Source organism: Cyprinodon tularosa, unplaced genomic scaffold (assembly GCF_016077235.1).
Source record: "Cyprinodon tularosa strain WSP-4 unplaced genomic scaffold, ASM1607723v1 ctg539, whole genome shotgun sequence".
Taxonomy (NCBI): domain Eukaryota; kingdom Metazoa; phylum Chordata; class Actinopteri; order Cyprinodontiformes; family Cyprinodontidae; genus Cyprinodon; species Cyprinodon tularosa.
In genome coordinates, this window is record NW_024039273.1 from 615,988 (window position 1) to 636,463 (window position 20,476).

Here is a 20,476-nt window from a genome sequence, read left to right on the forward strand (position 1 = left end):
GTGAAGTGCCTCGCCTGAGGATACCATGGAGGAGACAGAAGGAGTGGAGGCTCACATCAGGCAGATTATATTCTAAAATAGGGCCACAAGGAACGAGTGTTTCTCTAATAAACATAGTTACTATTAGAGACGTTGCTGGTGAAGGTTCTCAGTCATCCACGTCATGGTGATTCAAAGAATAAATAAAAACAATCCACTGGACTTGGTTTCCAAGATTAAAGACTTTTCTCTTCACATCCAGGAAGCTTTTTTAATTCCACCCCATTCCAAAGGGGGGGACCCGTTCATCCGTTTCTATTTGCATGTTTTCTAAACTAAATCCAGGCTTTGTTGGGCTGCTGGATAAAACCTGGAACTAAACGCTATTTCTGACATTTGGAATTGAAAAATCTTCCTGGATGGAAGAGAAACGTCTTCAGACATGGAAACAAAGAACAGTGGATTGTTTTTCATTTTTCTGGGTTGATTAGAGACGTTGTTTAGCAAAAGGAAACCAGTAAAACCACCATGATCCCCGAGTTCATGACTGTTTCAATATCTGCAAGCAGATCAACAGTTACATCCCTGATAACGCCTCCAGCTTCAGAACAAGATTATTATCACTGCTTTAAACTTTGCTTTCAGAGTGTTTGGAGCTTCCTGCTTTATGGTTCAGAGTTTGTTTGATTTATTTTCACAGAGCACCAGAGGAATACAGACGTGGATCTGTTTTTCTGTTTTAAAGTTCTAAAGGCTGCAGCTCTTTATGTGCAGCTTGTTTGGTGCAGACAGGCATCAGCAGCTTGGATACTTCCAGCGACACAGCGTCTGTAATCTCAGTTCTTCACTGAAACTGTTGCAACTGAGGAATGTTGAAGGATTCATAAGGAACCAGAAATGGATGAATGTGCTGATTGGCTCCTTCTTTGTTGACAGTTTCATGGACTAATGGCAGCTTCAGGCAACAGTTCCTGATTGTGTTAATTTTAGCAAACTGCTGCAGGTTAGAGAGGTAGACGAGCTCAGAGGGAGCAGGATTATTGACGGTAACTGGCCTTTAGACGCTTTTCTACTGAAATAAGCTTATTCTGTGGTATTGTTTTTAAGCAGCTATGCTAAGTTTCTCCACATGTATTTTACTATTAGGGGGGATTAGTTTCTGTCAGCTATGGTTTTTATAAACTTATTTATTCTTAGTTTAAAACTGTTTAAATTGACTGTTTCTGATGAGCATATTATCCATGAGCTGGGTGTTATTCACAAGTGCTATACTTGTCGTGTTGCTGAAAGTCTTGTCTTAACTTGCCTGCCTGAACCCAGATGTCCCGGGAACAGCTGGCTGTGCAGCGGGCCAGGCGCTCCTTCCAGACAGGCAGAACCAAACCTCTGGAGTTCAGAATCCAGCAGCTGAAGAGGCTGCAGAGCTGCTTCCAGGAGAGACAGAGGGACATTAAATGTGCTCTGCAGAAGGACCTCGGCAAGGTGGGCAACAGGTGCATCTTTGACTGAAATATCTGGTTCCTAACATCCAGAACTGGAAATCTTTCCCCACCAGAGCGAGTATTCCACTGAGCTGTATGAAATGCTGCTAGTGGAGGCAGAGATCCACCTTTCAGTGACGAGGCTGGCAGAGTGGGCAGCTCCTCGGCCCGTGGAGAAGAACATCTTCACGCTATCGGATGATGTCTACGTCAAACCAGAGCCCCTGGGAGTGGTTCTGATCATTGGACCCTGGAACTATCCCTGGTCTCTCACACTGCTGCCACTAGTGGGAGCTATAGCAGCAGGTAGGCATTGTTTTCAGCCTCTAATGAGTGAACGCCAGAATTCAGCTAATAAACCTCGACTCAGCACTGATAGAGAAATGAATGAGGAGAATCTGCATGTTGATGAGTCTGGTTATTTTTCTACTGAGATCAATGAAAATAACTTGATTCAATTCACATCTCACACCATCTACTTTAGTTAAACAGTTCAAGGGTTTAGCAGTAGTTGACAGAGTAATCAACTGTAGAACTTTATTTTTTAACCTTACCTTTTTCATCATTCTGCTTCATTCTATCTCTATTCTCCCACTCTGCAGAATCTGTTAGTTCAATCTCTAACGTTCTGCTCTCTCTGCTTTTTCTCATAGTAGCTTCATCTGGTCTGTTCCTGTTTGGCTGTGACTCCATCCTGGAGAGAAATATCAGCTGTGCTGCTGCCATCAACACCTTTGTTTCTAGATGTTGGAGCTTGGCCTGTTTTCCAGTGTAGTCCTGTTTCTCTGACTGTGACTAACTGGATGTGCTCTCTTCATCCTCTGACATGGGAGCTGGCTCGGAGCTCGTCTGCCTGGCTGTGTGTTTCCTGGACGGGGCCGCCTGTGGAGCTGGTTGACAGTTGCCTTTTGTATCTATGCTTCTTTTTCTATGTCTGCTTCTGTCTCCTTGAACCCCAGTGGGCCTCAGCAGATTTAGGGCTGGCGTCCATATTTGATATTTGTAATGTGACCCCGGGTGAGATCTGTTTGCATCTGGGAACTCCTGATCATTAGTTGTCTGCTGTAGATATTATTCTGTCTCTGTCATAAAAGTTTTATTTCCGCAGGTGATGCAGCAATAGTTAAACCCTCTGAGATCAGCTCCAACTCCTCAAAGGTCATGGCTGAACTTCTTCCCCTCTACTTAGACCAGGTTTGCTTTCTGCTTTGTACCTCTGCAGAGTGTTTAGTTTGTCTCATAAATTCCTACAAACGTGTTGGGTTTGTGTGTAACTAAGACACGCTGTGTTTAGGATTTATACCCAGTGGTGCAAGGTGGTGTCCCAGAAACCCAGGAGCTGCTGAAGCAGAGATTTGATCACATCTTCTACACAGGCAGTACCTCAGTAGGCCAACTGGTGATGGAGGCCGCAGCTCGCCACCTCACTCCTGTGACGCTGGAGCTGGGAGGGAAGAGTCCCTGTTTCATAGACAAGAACTGTGATATTAAAATTGCATGTCGGTCAGTGTCTTTTTGTCAAATATAGAACACAACACATGCATCACTGAAAGACATTTGTGCTGTTTAGCAGTTCCTCAGGTCACTAATGATCCCTAACAAACCCTGAAAAAACTAACAAGGAAAAAAGAGAGGGAATTGCTGAATGGAGAATGGAGGCATGCAGGAAAACGAGCTCCAGAAGAACGATGTCAGGGATGAAGAAGATCACAGGATGATCAGACTACAGCTGCAGCTTTTAGGACCCCTGCAGTTTGCTTATCGCCATGGAGATGGAGTGGATGATGTCATCATCCACCTGCTTCAACAAACCCTCCATCATTTAGACAAGGCAGACAGCACTGTGAGCATTGGTGCCACCAGGGGAGGCCATGGCCACCATGTGCAATGCCCTGGCCACCAGGGGCGGATCTAGGATTGTAGGAGATCAGGGGCTCAGCCCTGAGGGTGAAGATGAGAGTGTAGACTTTCTGGTAAATCCTGTTCTAATGTAAAATATGACGGGATTAAGGACATTTCTAGTTTTCTACATGCTCACATATGCTCACACGTAACAATTTTTGAGAATTTTGAAATAGTTGCTCTTTATTTCACAAAGATATGGTAGGAGAGATTGGAATATTTTAGCTGCCTGAAATAATCCGTTCCCCCTTCATAACATGGGAAGATCATTATTTGTCAAAGTTATGAGATGGAAATCAAATATTTTAGCCCCCTGATATAATATATCGATATACACCTTTCAGTGATGAGAGGGAAACACTTCTTCTTCGGCATAGAAATGCTACAGACTGGTTTCCTGTGCATGATGCCACTCTCTGGTGAATTCTAGTACTGCACATTTTACTCAGATCAGCTCTGGGGGAAACATGAGGGGCTGTAGCCCAAGTAGCCGCCCCCTAGATCCGCCACTGCTGGCCACCCCACTGGCCTCTCCATTGGCCACCCCACTGGCCCCCCCTCTGGCCACCCCACTGGCCACCCCATTGGCCACCCTACTGGCCACCCCACTGGCCACCCCATTGGCCACCCTACTGGCCACCCCACTGGCCGCCCCATTGGCCACCCCACTGGCCACCCCATTGGCCACCCCACTGGCCACCCCATTGGCCACCCCCATTGGCCACCCCACTGGCCACCCCATTGGCCACCCCACTGGCCACCCTATTGGCCACCCCATTGGCCACCCCACTGGCCACCCCATTGGCCACCCTATTGGCCACCCCATTGGCCACCCCACTGGCCACCCCATTGGCCACCCTATTGGCCACCCCACTGGCCACCCCACTGGCCACCCCATTGGCCACCCTATTGGCCACCCCATTGGCCACCCCACTGGCCACCCCATTGGCCACCCCACTGGCCACCCCACTGGCCACCCCATTGGCCACCCTATTGGCCACCCCACTGGCCACCCCACTGGCCACCCCATTGGCCACCCCATTGGCCACCCCTCTGGCCACCCCACTGGCCACCCCATTGGCCACCCCACTGGCTCCCCCTCTGAACACACCATTGGGCACCCCACTGGCCACCCCACTGGCTCCCCCTCTGGCCATCCCACTGGCCACCCCATTGGCCACCCCACTGGCTCCCCCTCTGGCCACCCCACTGGCCACCCCACTGGCCACCCCATTGGCCAACCCACTGGCTACCCCACTGGCCCCCCCCTCTGGCCACCCCACTGGCCACCCCATTTGCCAACCCACTGGCTCCCCCTCTGGCCACCCCATTGGCCACCCCACTGGCCACCCCACTGGCCACCCCATTGGCCACCCCACTGGCCACCCCATTGGCCACCCCACTGGCTCCCCCTCTGGCCACCCCACTGGCCACCCCACTGGCCACCCCATTGGCCAACCCACTGGCTACCCCACTGGCCCCCCCTCTGGCCACCCCACTGGCCACCCCATTTGCCAACCCACTGGCTCCCCCTCTGGCCACCCCATTGGCCACCCCACTGGCCACCCCACTGGCCACCCCATTTGCCAACCCACTGGCTCCCCCTCTGGCCACCCCATTGGCCACCCCACTGGCCACCCCACTGGCCACCCCACTGGCCACCCCATTGGCCACCCCATTGGCCACCCCACTGGCCACCCCACTGGCCACCCCATTGGCCACCCCACTGGCCACCCCATTGGCCACCCCATTGGCCACCCCATTGGCCACCCCACTGGCCACCCCACTGGCCACCCCATTGGCCACCCCACTGGCCACCCCATTGGCCCCCCCTCTGGCCACCCCACTGGCCACCCCATTGGCCACCCTATTGGCCACCCCACTGGCCACCCCACTGGCTACCCCACTGGCCACCCCACTGGCTCCCCCTCTGGCCACCCCATTGGCCACCCCACTGGCCACCCCACTGGCCGCCCCATTGGCCACCCCACTGGCCACCCCATTGGCCACCCCACTGGCCACCCTATTGGCCACCCCATTGGCCACCCCACTGGCCACCCCACTGGCCACCCCATTGGCCACCCTATTGGCCACCCCACTGGCCACCCCATTGGCCACCCTATTGGCCACCCCACTGGCCACCCCACTGGCCACCCCATTGGCCACCCTATTGGCCACCCCATTGGCCACCCCTCTGGCCACCCCACTGGCCACCCCATTGGCCACCCCACTGGCTCCCCCTCTGGCCACCCCATTGGCCACCCCACTGGCCACCCCACTGGCCACCCCACTGGCCACCCCATTGGCCACCCCTCTGGCCACCCCATTGGCCACCCCTCTGGCCACCCCACTGGCCACCCCATTGGCCACCCCACGGGCCCCCCCTCTGGCCACCCCATTGGCCACCCCACTGGCCACCCCACTGGCCACCCCATTGGCCACCCCACTGGCTCCCCCTCTGGCCACCCCATTGGCCACCCCACTGGCCACCCCACTGGCCGCCCCATTGGCCACCCCATTGGCCACCCCACTGGCCACCCTATTGGCCACCCCATTGGCCACCCCACTGGCCACCCCATTGGCCACCCCACTGGCCACCCCACTGGCCACCCCACTGGCCACCCCACTGGCCACCCCATTGGCCACCCCACTGGCCACCCTATTGGCCACCCCATTGGCCACCCCACTGGCCACCCCATTGGCCACCCCACTGGCCACCCCACTGGCCACCCCATTGGCCACCCTATTGGCCACCCCACTGGCCACCCCATTGGCCACCCTATTGGCCACCCCACTGGCCACCCCACTGGCCACCCCATTGGCCACCCCATTGGCCACCCCACTGGCTCCCCCTCTGGCCACCCCACTGGCCACCCCACTGGCCACCCCATTGGCCAACCCACTGGCTACCCCACTGGCCCCCCCTCTGGCCACCCCACTGGCCACCCCATTGGCCAACCCACTGGCTACCCCACTGGCCCCCCCTCTGACCACCCCACTGGCCACCCCATTGGCCAACCCACTGGCTCCCCCTCTGGCCACCCCATTGGCCACCCCACTGGCCACCCCACTGGCCGCCCCATTGGCCACCCCACTGGCCACCCTATTGGCCACCCCATTGGCCCCCCCACTGGCCACCCCATTGGCCACCCCACTGGCCACCCCACTGGCCACCCCATTGGCCACCCTATTGGCCACCCCACTGGCCACCCCATTGGCCACCCTATTGGCCACCCCACTGGCCACCCCACTGGCCACCCCATTGGCCACCCTATTGGCCACCCCATTGGCCACCCCTCTGGCCACCCCACTGGCCACCCCATTGGCCACCCCACTGGCTCCCCCTCTGGCCACCCCATTGGCCACCCCACTGGCCACCCCACTGGCCACCCCACTGGCCACCCCATTGGCCACCCCTCTGGCCACCCCATTGGCCACCCCTCTGGCCACCCCACTGGCCACCCCATTGGCCACCCCACTGGCTCCCCCTCTGGCCACCCCATTGGCCACCCCACTGGCCACCCCACTGGCCACCCCATTGGCCACCCCACTGGCTCCCCCTCTGGCCACCCCATTGGCCACCCCACTGGCCACCCCACTGGCCGCCCCATTGGCCACCCCATTGGCCACCCCACTGGCCACCCTATTGGCCACCCCATTGGCCACCCCACTGGCCACCCCAATGGCCACCCCACTGGCCACCCCACTGGCCACCCCACTGGCCACCCCACTGGCCACCCCATTGGCCACCCCACTGGCCACCCTATTGGCCACCCCATTGGCCACCCCACTGGCCACCCCATTGGCCACCCCACTGGCCACCCCACTGGCCACCCCATTGGCCACCCTATTGGCCACCCCACTGGCCACCCCATTGGCCACCCTATTGGCCACCCCACTGGCCACCCCACTGGCCACCCCATTGGCCACCCCATTGGCCACCCCACTGGCTCCCCCTCTGGCCACCCCACTGGCCACCCCACTGGCCACCCCATTGGCCAACCCACTGGCTACCCCACTGGCCCCCCCTCTGGCCACCCCACTGGCCACCCCACTGGCCACCCCTCTGGCCACCCCACTGGCTACCCCTCTGGCCACCCCACTGGCCACCCCACTGGCCACCCCATTGGCCAACCCACTGGCTACCCCACTGGCCCCCCCTCTGGCCACCCCACTGGCTACCCCACTGGCCCCCCCTCTGACCACCCCACTGGCCACCCCATTGGCCAACCCACTGGCTCCCCCTCTGGCCACCCCATTGGCCACCCCACTGGCCACCCCACTGGCCGCCCCATTGGCCACCCCACTGGCCACCCCATTGGCCACCCCACTGGCCACCCTATTGGCCACCCCATTGGCCACCCCACTGGCCACCCCATTGGCCACCCCACTGGCCACCCCATTGGCCACCCTATTGGCCACCCCATTGGCCACCCCTCTGCCCACCCCACTGGCTACCCCACTGGCCCCCCCTCTGGCCACCCCACTGGCTACCCCACTGGCCACCCCATTGGCCACCCTATTGGCCACCCCACTGGCCACCCCATTGGCCACCCTATTGGCCACCTCATTGGCCACCCCTCTGGCCACCCCACTGGCTACCCCACTGGCCCCCCCTCTGGCCACCCCACTGGCTACCCCACTGGCCCCCCCTCTGACCACCCCACTGGCCACCCCATTGGCCAACCCACTGGCTCCCCCTCTGGCCACCCCATTGGCCACCCCACTGGCCACCCCACTGGCCGCCCCATTGGCCACCCCACTGGCCGCCCCATTGGCCACCCCACTGGCCACCCCATTGGCCACCCCACTGGCCACCCAATTGGCCACCCCAATGGCCACCCCACAGGCCACCCCATTGGCCACCCCACTGGCCACCCCACTGGCCACCCCATTGGCCACCCTATTGGCCACCCCACTGGCCACCCCACTGGCCACCCCATTGGCCACCCTATTGGCCACCCCATTGGCCACCCCTCTGGCCACCCCACTGGCCACCCCATTGGCCACCCCACTGGCTCCCCCTCTGGCCACCCCATTGGCCACCCCACTGGCCACCCCATTGGCCACCCCACTGGCTCCCCCTCTGGCCACCCCATTGGCCACCCCTCTGGCCACCCCACTGGCCACCCCATTGGCCACCCCATTGGCCACCCCTCTGGCCACCCCACTGGCCACCCCATTGGCCACCCCACTGGCTCCCCCTCTGGCCACCCCATTGGCCACCCCACTGGCCACCCCACTGGCCACCCCATTGGCCACCCCACTGGCCACCCCACTGGCCACCCCACTGGCCACCCCATTGGCCACCCCATTGGCCAACCCACTGGTAACATTAAAAATCACAAAATACTGAAGTCTTTATGATTTCTACAGGCAGGTTTAACATCATAGATTCAAACCCTGAAATTATACTGTGCCCCTCTGTGAAACATTTCTGGGGGCGCCACTGACTGTGAGGATCTTTGATTTCTCTAGAATATTTAACACCATTCAGTCTGACTGACTTTAGAGGGAAACTCTAGCAGACCCAGGTGGAGGCATCAACAACCACCTGGATCAACGACTACCTGACAGACAGACCACAGGTTGTTAGACTGAAGGCTCAGCTGTCTGATCCAGCAGCACAGGAGCACCACAGGGGACGGTACTCTCTCCATTCCTTTTTTCTTCTGTTCACCTCTGACTTCCAGGACCAGACAGAGTCCTGTCATCAGCAGGAATACTGGGATGACTCTGCAGTCATTGGGAGCATCAAAGATGGAGCAGAAGCTGAGGACAGATGAAGCGCTTTATGTCTCATCCTGAATGTTGAAACCAGGGAGGTGACTGTAGATTTTAGAAGAAACAGGAACAGGTTCAACCATGGATTGGAACCAAACAGGACTTTAGACTTTGTCCCCCAACAGTCAGTACATGGATAGGTGCTGAGGAATAAAAAAACACTCCACTCCTTTTGATAACCTTTTGCTGAGTTCTAATCCAGCGGGTGCTTCCTCCAAAGGCCAGATTCGTTGGCTGATTATGTCATAGCGCTGTGCCAAGGCCGCTTTGGATTGGAAGACTCCTCGTTATGCGGCCAACAAATGAAGGACGGGTCCGCTGTACCCTCTGTAGCCTTGGGTTTCCCATGATTCATTGCGAGTCTAAACTAGCTGGCTGCTCTGTGCTTAGAGGAAAAATGGCGCCGAACAGTGGTGAATGTTGGAAGTTCAGTTAATATATAATCCAAGTCTGTGAATATTTCCGTCTTAAAAGGAATAAAAATTGTTGTTTTAATGGTTATTGATTTAGATTCGTGGCGGTAATGTTTGATTTATCTAAAGGTTTTATCTAACCCTGTGTAAATGGGTTTGGCTGACATTGAAGCACAGATTCCAATATCTCTGCAGAATGGGGACTATAAATCTGATATCTGATACCACGACGGTATGAAGAAGACGGTCAGAAATGTTATTAGCACCCAGAACAGTAGTGAGAAGATCAGCATCCATTCTTTGCCTGCTATTGGTGTCAACTGTAACAGTTGCTAGGCAACAGAACGTACGGACGGTAACAGCCGGAGAAGGCTGGACCTGTTTGAATCCACGGCCTAAACTCTTCCAGTCTCCTTATTTTCACAGACCTGGAAGGACCCGGTCCAGGTAGACCGAGTCCTTGGAAGACTCAACCAGCTGGCATTCAGCTTAAAGGAGCATTACTGCCACCTGCTGGACAGGATGAGAAACAGTAGCTCAATGGTGTGGATGAATGAAAGCTGGTGATGACGTAGCGGCCAACGACCATCTGGGATTCGCTAGAGCGCATAGATGCTGAGTCCTTCTGTGGTTCATCCCTCTTAGCATCATGGCAGAAGAAGTGGGGGTGGAGTAATAAGACCTCAGAGTTCATCTGTACTACAGACTGGACTGGAGACGCAACTGTGAAGCTTTAGCTGTGAAAAAGAATTCCTGATGAAATGAAGAACATTATGGACCACAGTGAGAATCCTTTCATCAGGCTGTTAAACAACAGCAGCGTCTTCAGTCAGAGGCTTCAATAGAAGCCTGAGTCAGTAAGACGAGCAGATACAGACCATCCTTCCTGCCTGCAGTCATCAACGTCTATGAATAAATATGAAAAAGACTTTTAAAACCTTTAGTTTCCCTTTGGTTAATAAATGGAGCGTTTATGACTTGAATGTCTAACACTGCTTTTATTTCTGATCTTTTTTCCACAGCCGCATCACGTGGGCCAAGTTCATAAACTGTGGTCAGACCTGCATTGCTCCAGATTTTATTCTGTGTGAACCTTCTGTCCAAAGCAGAGTAGTGGAAGCGATCAAGAAGTGCATTAAGGTTCGTTGGGTTCAGTGTTATTACTATTATATTAATAATGATAATAATAATGAATTTTATTTGTAACACACTTTACATTTGACTTCAAATCTCTAAGTGCTACATTTAAAAAAAGGAAAATTAAAACAAGTTTACAATTTATTTAAACATTATTTAAATATTACTAGTCTTAGTCACATTTTAGTCATTGCTATATGTGATAGTTTTAGTCGGTTTAGTCGACTAAAGCATTAAAAAGGTTTTAGTCAGCTTTATGTTGCAAAAAAAGTTAACCTTTAAAATTTGGAATAACAACCAGATTCTTTCCCAGACTGACAGCTCTATCCTAGATGCTGCAATAGCTGGGTATAGATTGCTACCGTGCAGATCATCATTGATGTTGGACAGAAAACTTTGATTTATTAAATTCAAATAAACGTTTTAAATGAATTAATGCCCTACTTTATAAAAACGTGTCTCACAAAAGCTGTGAAAATAGACGATCTAATTCAACACATCCTATTGGGTTAATATAGCAGACAGACAAGCTAAGAAAATGTCCAATAAAGGAATGTTTTTAGACATCCAAGGTTTCCATCCCAAAGCAAACACTTCCTGATCTACTATGAATTCTGCATTAAACACAGATCAATAAAATCTGCATTACTCCAAAAAAGCAAAGAACAAAAACATTCTTCTTTCTACTTTGGTGATTTTGGTTTTATTTCGTAGAATTTCCCCCTCGGTTCCTGCTGCTCAGGGGTCAAAGTAGATTTAAATTCACATTATTAAAAAAATACAGAGAGAACCTACATCCTTGCCTTTTAACGCCATGGCAACCAAGACCTAAATTTAATGAATATGATACTAAGATGTTTAAATTTTTAAGGAAACATTTACAACATATTGAAATAGAAATGAGAACAATGAGTGAGAGCTATTCAAAGATTTATGGACCTTTTCATCGGGATCTTTATCCAGAAATAAACAGAATGCAATGAATTATTTGCTTTGGATATAATTTAGGGATTCCTTTTGTTAGAAATTAAAGAATGTTTAGCATCTTGTGAGCTGGAAGAAATAAAATCTTGATAGTTAGACAAAGGGATTTTTTAGGCTTGGCAGAGGATGATCAGCCACATCTAGTTTATTAAGTAGCGAGAGCAGGAGGAGCCGTACTGCTGAGAGCGAACCATCAGTGGAGCGTGAAGTACAGACTCTGAGCTAAGCTACGCAAAGACGCATTTCTGCACAAGCACAGCTGGAAGAGGAGAGTTGGTCAGAGTTCAGCGCGCAGTACCGGATCATTCCGGGTTATTTTTTCCCCTGCTACCGCTGCCATGATCCATCTGCGGTCCTGCAGCATGTGCAACGCTGCGGGGCAGGTGGATCAACCAGCACGCAGCTGCATGGCTTATATTGCTCAGCAGATTACAGCACAGTGATGCATTTTAAACATCTGAGCGACCACCCGCTCATTTTGATTTAGTCTTGTTGACGAAAACTCAAACCCATGACTAGGCATGTTTTAGTCATCAAAGATCCATGTTTAGCTCGTCAGTTTTTGTTACTGTCATGAAAAAAAAGGAGAGTAAATGAAATTATTTCATCTTCCTCATCATTTACGAAAAAACACTGGTTGGGTTCAGGCATTCTTACATAATCCAAACAGTGCCTGGACTTCACAAAAGGTTTGCAAATATTCCACATCAGTAATTATGCAAATTATTCAAAAGATACACCAGAAGTCTATATATTGGGTTTGTTTGTACTGGGAAAAAAAAATCTTAGAATATGGTGGAAAAGTTGCATCTCTTGCATCACACTCATCTGGTATAGATTTTTTTACACATAGATGGCAATAATACAAGACTTTCCTTTAATTCTTATCATTATTGAATATTACCAATAACTAAAATGTCTGTGTGTGAATGTAATCTGTTGATAAGTGAGATAACGGCAGCAGTTTGACTGCCATGTTTTTCAGTTCTCTGCCTCATGCATTTTGATCCCAACAGCAGCCATTTTATAAATATGTTGTTTTTAGGTCAGCAGTATTTGTCTTGAAGCCGTGGCGATCATTCCTGCCTAGCGCTGCGCTTACCTACCAAGATGGCGTCTGGATTAGGGCTGCAACTAATTTAATTTAGTAAAGAAATTGTTCTGTCAATAATTTTTTCAATGAATAATGGGAAATAAGCCAAATGTTCCTTAAAGAAGATTTCTAACTAAATTAAATCAGGTGAAACTAAAATGGTTCCAACTGAGGAGTCCTGGATTTAAAATATTGACAGATGAAAATGTTTTTTAACTTAAATACAAAAAGTTTATATATATTTGTTATTATATTTAATTTTTATGTAATTTCTGCTGGGTTTCTCTTAACCTGACTCCGCCAGATGGATTTGCTCCGCATATCCATCTGGAAACCTTCCGTTGAAGTAATTTTGGGAAGGGGCGAAAATACTGGTTAGCTGATTGGCCTATGTTGGTGATAGACGGGCCAAATAAACCAATCAGATCAACGAAGCATATGACGTACTAACAGAGCGACGACGAAGAGGAGCCAATTGATAGATCAAACTCTTGCCGAAACCAGTCGGGAGAAGAGCAAAAACATCTTTTCCTCTGAGAAAAGCCTCCAGAGCAGTGTTTTGCTCTTCTTTCAGTGAAGAAATACTCTGTAATTCCGATAAAACTTGCTCGATAGCCACGCTAACGCTAGTTTCATCGGCTGAAGCCGCCATGTTCTTTAGACTGAACTGTCGCGCTTCTCGTTGCGTCACACCTCAACCCGCCTCAAAGCCAACGCTGATTGGACGTTCGTTTGGTGAACGGCTCCAAATTTTCTTTAACGGAGAGTCTCCGGACTGATCTGTGAGTGAAACTTTGAAAGCTCGCGAGATCAGGATGGTCTCACGAGGCTAACGTTTCTCTGTCAGCTAAAGGCATGTTTTACAGTCTCTATACTCCAGTTAACCATGAATTTAATACTAAATTAAATAATTGATTAATCTGATTAATTGTTTCAGCCCTATTCTGGATCACTTCTTTTTCAGACATGTGGGAAATATGTTCTCGGTCAGTTTTTATTCCTGTGAGAGCGTGTTTCTTATGATACATTCAAGTACATCTGGTAAAATGAATTGTCCAAAGGTCAGAAGATATTCCACACCGAACTCTGTTGTTCAAATGAAGCCTTGACTGCGCGCACCTTTACACCTTGATTTAAAACTATCTGTATCAAAAACTGTCCTAGCAAACCAATATGTAAGGAGGTTCCATTCTGTTGCTTTGTTTACAACAAAAACACAATGAAATCTGTAAATGTTTGACAATGATTTGGATTCTTCTGTTTGTCTCTAACTTTCCTCCGTGGGGTCCCTGGGGGCCTCTGCAGGAGTTTTACGCCGACAGCCCAAAGACCAGTGACGACTATGGCCGCATTGTCAGTCAGCGGCAGTTCAGGAGGATCATGGGTCTCATGGACGGGTGCACCGTTGCGTTTGGTGGAGATGCTGATGAATCCCAGGGCTACATAGGTAACTGATGCACCCTATTATCAACATAGAGCAGACCCTAAACAGCCTCCAATGTCTCTGAAATACAGCGAGGCGGATAATGGACCCAGTTCCATCAGCTCCAGTGGAAAAACTCTTGAGGTTTGGTGGAACAGACTTGATGTGGAAGCTGTTTCTGTTACTCCTCCAAGGCTCAGCTCAGAGGGCTGTGATCAGGGGGGGTTTACCATCAGGAAATACTAGGCAGGTGCCTAGGGCCCCAAGTTCCTGGTTACCCCAAAAAACTCTGTTTACATCATGGGCGTAGGTTTGCATAGGGACCATAGGGACATGTCTCTACCAACATTTAGGCACCAACCTACTTGTCCATACCAATAATTCTATTTGAATAACATGTTTATAGTTTACAATACTGTAAACTGTAGTGTGGTTGCAGCAGTCGCCTCTTTTTTCACAACTATTGAAGTTAATATTGAAAATGCTCAGTGTCAGTTCCTCTTATAGTTCCCGCACCCATGTAAATACAATAAATCTATTTGCAGTCCCTTGAATATGTTATTTTGCTTTGTTTTACAATTCCGAGAATATCAGCATATCAGATAAAAATAATAAGTGTGGGTTTTACCTCTGTTTACGTCTGCACAGTTCTATTTCTTCAAAAGAAAACATCGGATAAATACACATACAACAGACATATTTAGACTATATTTGGCTAAAAAGGCACGTATTTACCTTCAGATGTAACCCTTTTCAAAGTGTTAAGTTCAAACGTTGTTAAACAGCATCTTGTGTGTAGTGCTTATAAAATATGTATAAATGTAGTAAAAAATCCTGTTTTTTCTTTAAACGAAATGTGCCCTGATGCTCACGTCAAGCATAAAAAAAAATAGGAGTATGCATAAAGCGTAGGACCAATGACATCAAACCAACTTAAGACCAATAGTGTCCCTACCATGGTTGAGATCAAACCTACGCCCTTGGTTTACATATATGGTTAATACAACTGTTCCTTATTTGTGCACATTAATGATGTTTCACATCCACTGTTAGATGTGTAAGTAAAGCTGGAAACCAGGCGAGTTGAGTTGCTTTTGGTCGTTGGTTAGATAGAGATCATGTGATGTTCCTCCACACGTTGATCACATTCACTATGCCTCTTTTTCACATCTTCTAACTGCTCCCTGTGTTTCTCAGGCCCCACTGTGTTACAGGATGTAACGGCTGAATCCAAAGTGATGCAGGAGGAGATCTTTGGACCACTGCTGCCCATCATCACAGTGGATGGTGTGGATGAGGCCATCCACTTTATGAATAAGAGAGAGAAGCCGTTAGTCATCTACGTGTTTTCCCATGATGATAAGGTAAGAGCTTTAGCTCCAGACCGACCTTTTTTTCCCTTCTTTCATTAAAGTGCTTTATTTGAAACAGCTGATCAAAAAAGTGATAGCTGAGACATCTAGTGGAGCGCTGGTGGCCAACGATTGTATTGTTCACTTCCTGGACAGCGCCCTGCCGTTTGGGGGGGTTGGTGAGTGCAGGTCATCTAGATTTATGGTTCTATGAGGAGCTTCTGACTCTGGCTTTGAATTTCTGGCTCTTCAGGTCACAGCGGTATGGGGCGCTACCGCGGCCGCCACACCTTTGACCAACTCAGCAACCTACGCAGCTGCATGATCAAGCAGCTGAAGATGGAGGGACTCAACAGCATGAGATACCCCCCCCTCAGTGCGAAGAAGCTCGGCTGGGCCCGCCGCTTCGTGCTCTCGCACGTTAATGTGCAGAGGCTGCGCAGTATGGGGGCGTTGGTGGTGCTGGCGATGCTGGCCGGCCTTGCTGCGTTTGTGGTTCAGGTAAAGGAACGCTGCCATGCTTCTCCTAATCAGATAACATGTCACCATATTTCCCATCATGCAATGCTGTTGTTTATTTTAAGCGAACAACTTACAGCTGCTTTCCGTTTCCATACTAATGGGAATCCAACATCAATGCCGTTTCCATGACTTGGAATCCAGACCAGGAAATGGAGTTCTAGTTTAATTCCTGGTTTGCCGCTTGTCTGCTGTCACCCACCAGTTACACCAGTCAGACTGTGTCAATTAATATTGTTAATGACTATTTTTATATTATCATTGTGATTATTTAAAACAAGTTAAACAGGAATTTAAAGGGAATTTTCCAAATGATGGTCAGAATTTAAAAGAAAAGTCCGGTCAGCGAGGAATAATCAATGGATCAATATTTATACCTAAAACTAATACGTTTCCCTCCTGCCATCTTCCAGCAGTGACGTCACGGTGCGGTAAGCCTAGCGCCATTCTCCCCGCTTTCCAAGCTAAATCAATGGGAACTACTAGACACATCTGCAATCAACAACAATTATTGAAGATTTCCAGAGGACTTCACCATTGAAATTCACCAGAGCTATAGTGAAACTGACAATGCCCACGTGCATGGCAGCTGGATGCTGGAATACATCGGGTAAAAGTGAAAAAAAGAGTTATTCCACCTTTCTGATTCCTGATCCTCCACGGACGGGTTGGTCGTTGGATCGCCAACTTGAAGAGGGAGGATTTGCCATCGAACTTCTGGCCAGAGAAAAAACCCGTAATATGTAGCCAACATTTGGAAGAAGAATGTTTTCAAGATGACTTGGATAATAGCGCGTTGTGACAAACACCAGATACAGCACTGGGACTTGATCAACAGCCGATACCGCACCGTGACGTCACAAACCAGTAGGTGGCAGTAGTGTTCTTTGACAAACATGGATGCCTCCAGTAAAGCACATTCACATGAAAATTACTCTGAATTAAAAACACTGATCATTTATTGAACAGGATGGAATCATTTCAGATTTAAAGAACTTTCAGAAGTTTGAATTCTGAATATGAGCGGATTGTTCCTTTAAATAAATGTGGGTGTTCCTCAGGGCCTCTTTATTGGCCCACTTTTTTCTAGATACTGTTAAATTTTCATATCTATTTTCTGGCTGAAGTTTTCCACGTATGATAAAAATACAGTTGTATATTTAGCTCTTAAGATATTGAAATCGTCTCCACAATGTTCTCAGCTGTTTGTTAAACTTGGTTTAGATGAACTACTGAACTGCTTTATAGCTACTAAGATGAAAAGGCAAGGAAAAAAAAGCTTTTTTCTCTAAAGCCGAGATCTATATGTACAGTAATATTTAATTAATGTTAAAATTACTCAAATATTCATTTCTTTCAATAACTAAAACACATTACATAGATTCACATTATACAGATTGGTTCCTTCCAGTCTTTTGATGATCTTCTGTTTACAGCCAGTAAAAATATAACATTTAAGAATAAAACATCAAACCGATGAAGCTGTGCTAGGTGAAAACCATGTAAATTGCAGTTGTTTATAAAATCCGATTATTATCCAGCATGAAAGGTATTTGTAATGACTTCTGGATAAGGCTCCTCGGGAAATCTTGTGGTTTCATTTAGTTTCAGACATTGTTGGAAAAACAACGTTTGGAGCAGCCGTCTGAGGTACTGCTGTTCTACAACAAGGACCTTTTTCTGTAAAGAGCGATCATGCGGCCTTACATGCTTGCAGAAATATTATTTAATGTCATTTATTGTTGAAGTAAAGTGCATTTCAACACAACAGTACGACTGTTAAATATGGCAGAACCTTCGTCCATAGTCTTTGGCCAGATGTGAGAATGATGCCCTGAGAAATGTCAAACTGTCAGGATCAGTGGATACTTGTTGATGGAGAGGCAGAGATGATTTCTTACAAAATTTAATGAAGAAATAAAAACACAGAAGCCATAATCCAGAACCGATCAACAAGAAACTCAGGAACCAAAAACTAAGAGACGCCTGGGGGGAAAATAAACCGAAGTAATGAAGAGAATCCAGGGATTAGGAACTAACTGCACAGGAGGTGTATAAATGGGAGACAGAACAAAGAATGGGCCAATTAGCTGATAGGGAGTAGGTATGGATAGAAGCAACTAGAAGGGAGCTATGGGAAAATAGACTGGCACAAGGGGGCGACAGAGTGTAACTAAAAAAAATACAACACTGCTTAAATATAACTAGAAAACAACTAGAAAAACACAAAATAGAGAAAAAAGCAGGGAGCCAGAAAACACAGAATGGCATAACTCAAAGTGTAACTGAAAACTTTAACAGAACCAAAAAACTCCAGAAAGGGTCTGAATTTAAGCATCAATCACTTTAGATTTAAGCTTAGGCTTTGTCTTATGAAAGACCAGATAGAGCAGAATTACATCTTTATTTAGAATAATGGTCTTTAAACTACAATGTTTATATTGTTTTATTTAGCTTGCTGTCGTATGTCTTAGACTTAGACAGATTCATTCATTTTGTCTACACAAGAGTAAACTAAAAGAAATTTAGTTTTAAACCAGCTCTAGACAATTAAATTTTTTTGAGTGCAGCCTTTAAAGCAGTAATAAATACATAAAAAAGTAATTTAAACATATGACTGTATATTTACAATTTTAACATTTTTTTTTTATAAAAAAAACAAAAAAACAATTCAACATAACATTCATCAGTGTGATGGCGATGGGGAAGAAGCTGCTGCAGAACCTGCTGGTCCTGCATTGAATGCTGTGAAGCCTCTTCCCAGAGGGCAGCAGGGAGAACAGTCCATGGTGGGGGGGTGAGGGGTCATTGATGATGTCACGGGCTCGGGACACGCAGCGCTGGGATGAAATGTCTTTAATGGAGGGAAGAGGAGCCCCCATGATCCTCTCTGCTGTTCTCACCTTCTTCCAGTCTGAGGCGCTGCAGCCTCCACACCACACAGTGAGACAGCTGCTCAGAACGCTCTCTATGGTGCTTCTGGAGAAGGTGGGGAGGATGGGGGGGGGCAGGTAGGCTCTCCTCCCAGTCCAGGTGAGGGTGTCTGTGATGAATGTGGTGCTGCTGACCACCTCTACAGCTGAGCTGTTGATGAGCAGTGGAGCGTGGTTAGGCCGCTTCTTCCTGAAGTCCACCATGATCTCCTTCATCAAGCAGATCAGTTAGAAAATGGGCCAGTTGTGATCAGCTGTGGTTTCCATCTTTGCTCTTTTTGTTCGGTGATAATTAATAGTGAGATCTTCCATCACAAACATCGCTTACTGGTGAACAACCACTAGATGTCAGCAGAGGCGTCCAAAGTATTCATGTTTATTTCTCCAGTATAAATCCTGCTGTTTAAAAACACTTTTATAGAAGTTAGAGGATCAACTTCAGCTTTTTACTCCAGTAAAAGTATAAAAGTAAAATTTTTAAAACTACTTAAAGTATAAAAATAAATGTAGTGAAGGTAAAACTGTTAAGGCCAGAAGCTTTACTGCTCTACTCTATTAAAGGAACATTTTCTATCATTCTGGATGATAACTTCCTTAGACTTCATTTTCTTAGTTATATAACTAAAGGTTGCATCATCTTCAAAAACGATTTATTTTGGTTTGTGGTGAGCAACAGGTTGGGCAGCACCGAGTCCAACCACAAAGAAATAATTGTCTGCATGAAACTAATTAGTTTGATTGTTTTTATTTTTTTTAAATACCAAAAGGCCATAATGAAAATTAGCTTCAATTAAACAAAACTAACAAGTCTATTTTGAAAATGTAAAAAGTAGAAGGAAAACGTTTTCTAAAGAATAATTACTGCAGTTAAGTATAGACAACATTTCTACTTATAAGTAACAAAGTATTTTTAGTTTGTTTGTTGAATCCTCTGGATGTCATCAGCGATGTCGTTTATTAAACATCTGTCTAATATAACCTCATTATTTTATGGCTCTGATCATTTCTGCTCAGTGCTTCACTGCTTTGAATCCTGCTGCATGTTTGGTTACGCACAGCCCTGTCCCCTCACACAACAATGGCTTTGTCTCTACGGGACAATGAGCTGTTGTCCAGGAAACCCACCCACAAAATGCCCCCTCAAATACCCTCCCCTTAATTAGCCGCCCCCCCCCCCCCCCCCCCCCCCCCAGTTAAAGGCCCCTTTGTTTGGGTCAGCCCCAGCAATGATGCCATGTTTGTTGCGTTCATGTGAACCAGCTCAGCTGTCTGTTTTGTTTCGCAGAGGTTCCTGCGCTGAATCCCAGCGGTTCCTGCTGGTTCTGGACCCCATCCTGGATGACTGAGGAGACTCTGGTCCGCAGCATTTCACCTTTAAACTAATCTACTGAATAAATGGCTCTTCAGAATAAATCTAGATCTGTTTTAATTAAAGAAGATTTTTTTTTTTTTTTAACCTCTCTCTCTCTCAGAGTT

At 48.3% G+C, this 20,476-nt stretch overlaps 1 protein-coding gene across 1 annotated transcript; it reads left to right on the forward strand.

The window, feature by feature from the left end:
• The first annotated feature begins 741 nt into the window (after positions 1-741).
• LOC119796160 (aldehyde dehydrogenase family 3 member A2-like) lies at positions 742-20,434 on the forward strand. The gene is made up of 11 exons (XM_038304585.1): positions 742-1,025; positions 1,300-1,461; positions 1,535-1,766; positions 2,569-2,654; positions 2,755-2,963; positions 10,582-10,699; positions 14,079-14,220; positions 15,394-15,560; positions 15,628-15,727; positions 15,802-16,049; positions 20,286-20,434. The coding sequence occupies exons 2-11, from the start codon at positions 1,300-1,302 to the stop codon at positions 20,298-20,300; spliced, it is 1,479 nt and encodes a 492-aa protein (XP_038160513.1). The 5' UTR covers positions 742-1,025; the 3' UTR covers positions 20,301-20,434.
• The last annotated feature ends 42 nt before the right edge of the window (positions 20,435-20,476 follow it).

What these genes read in the sequence shown, in the direction of transcription:
- LOC119796160 (XM_038304585.1), top strand. Translation starts at nt 1,300, where the DNA reads ATGTCCCGGGAACAGCTGGCTGTGCAGCGGGCCAGGCGCTCCTTCCAG. An exon ending in AGTGGGAGCTATAGCAGCAG is followed by an intron (nt 1,767 to 2,568) that starts GTAGGCATTGTT and finishes TTATTTCCGCAG; the next exon opens with GTGATGCAGCAATAGTTAAA. An exon ending in CGATCAAGAAGTGCATTAAG is followed by an intron (nt 10,700 to 14,078) that starts GTTCGTTGGGTT and finishes GGGCCTCTGCAG; the next exon opens with GAGTTTTACGCCGACAGCCC.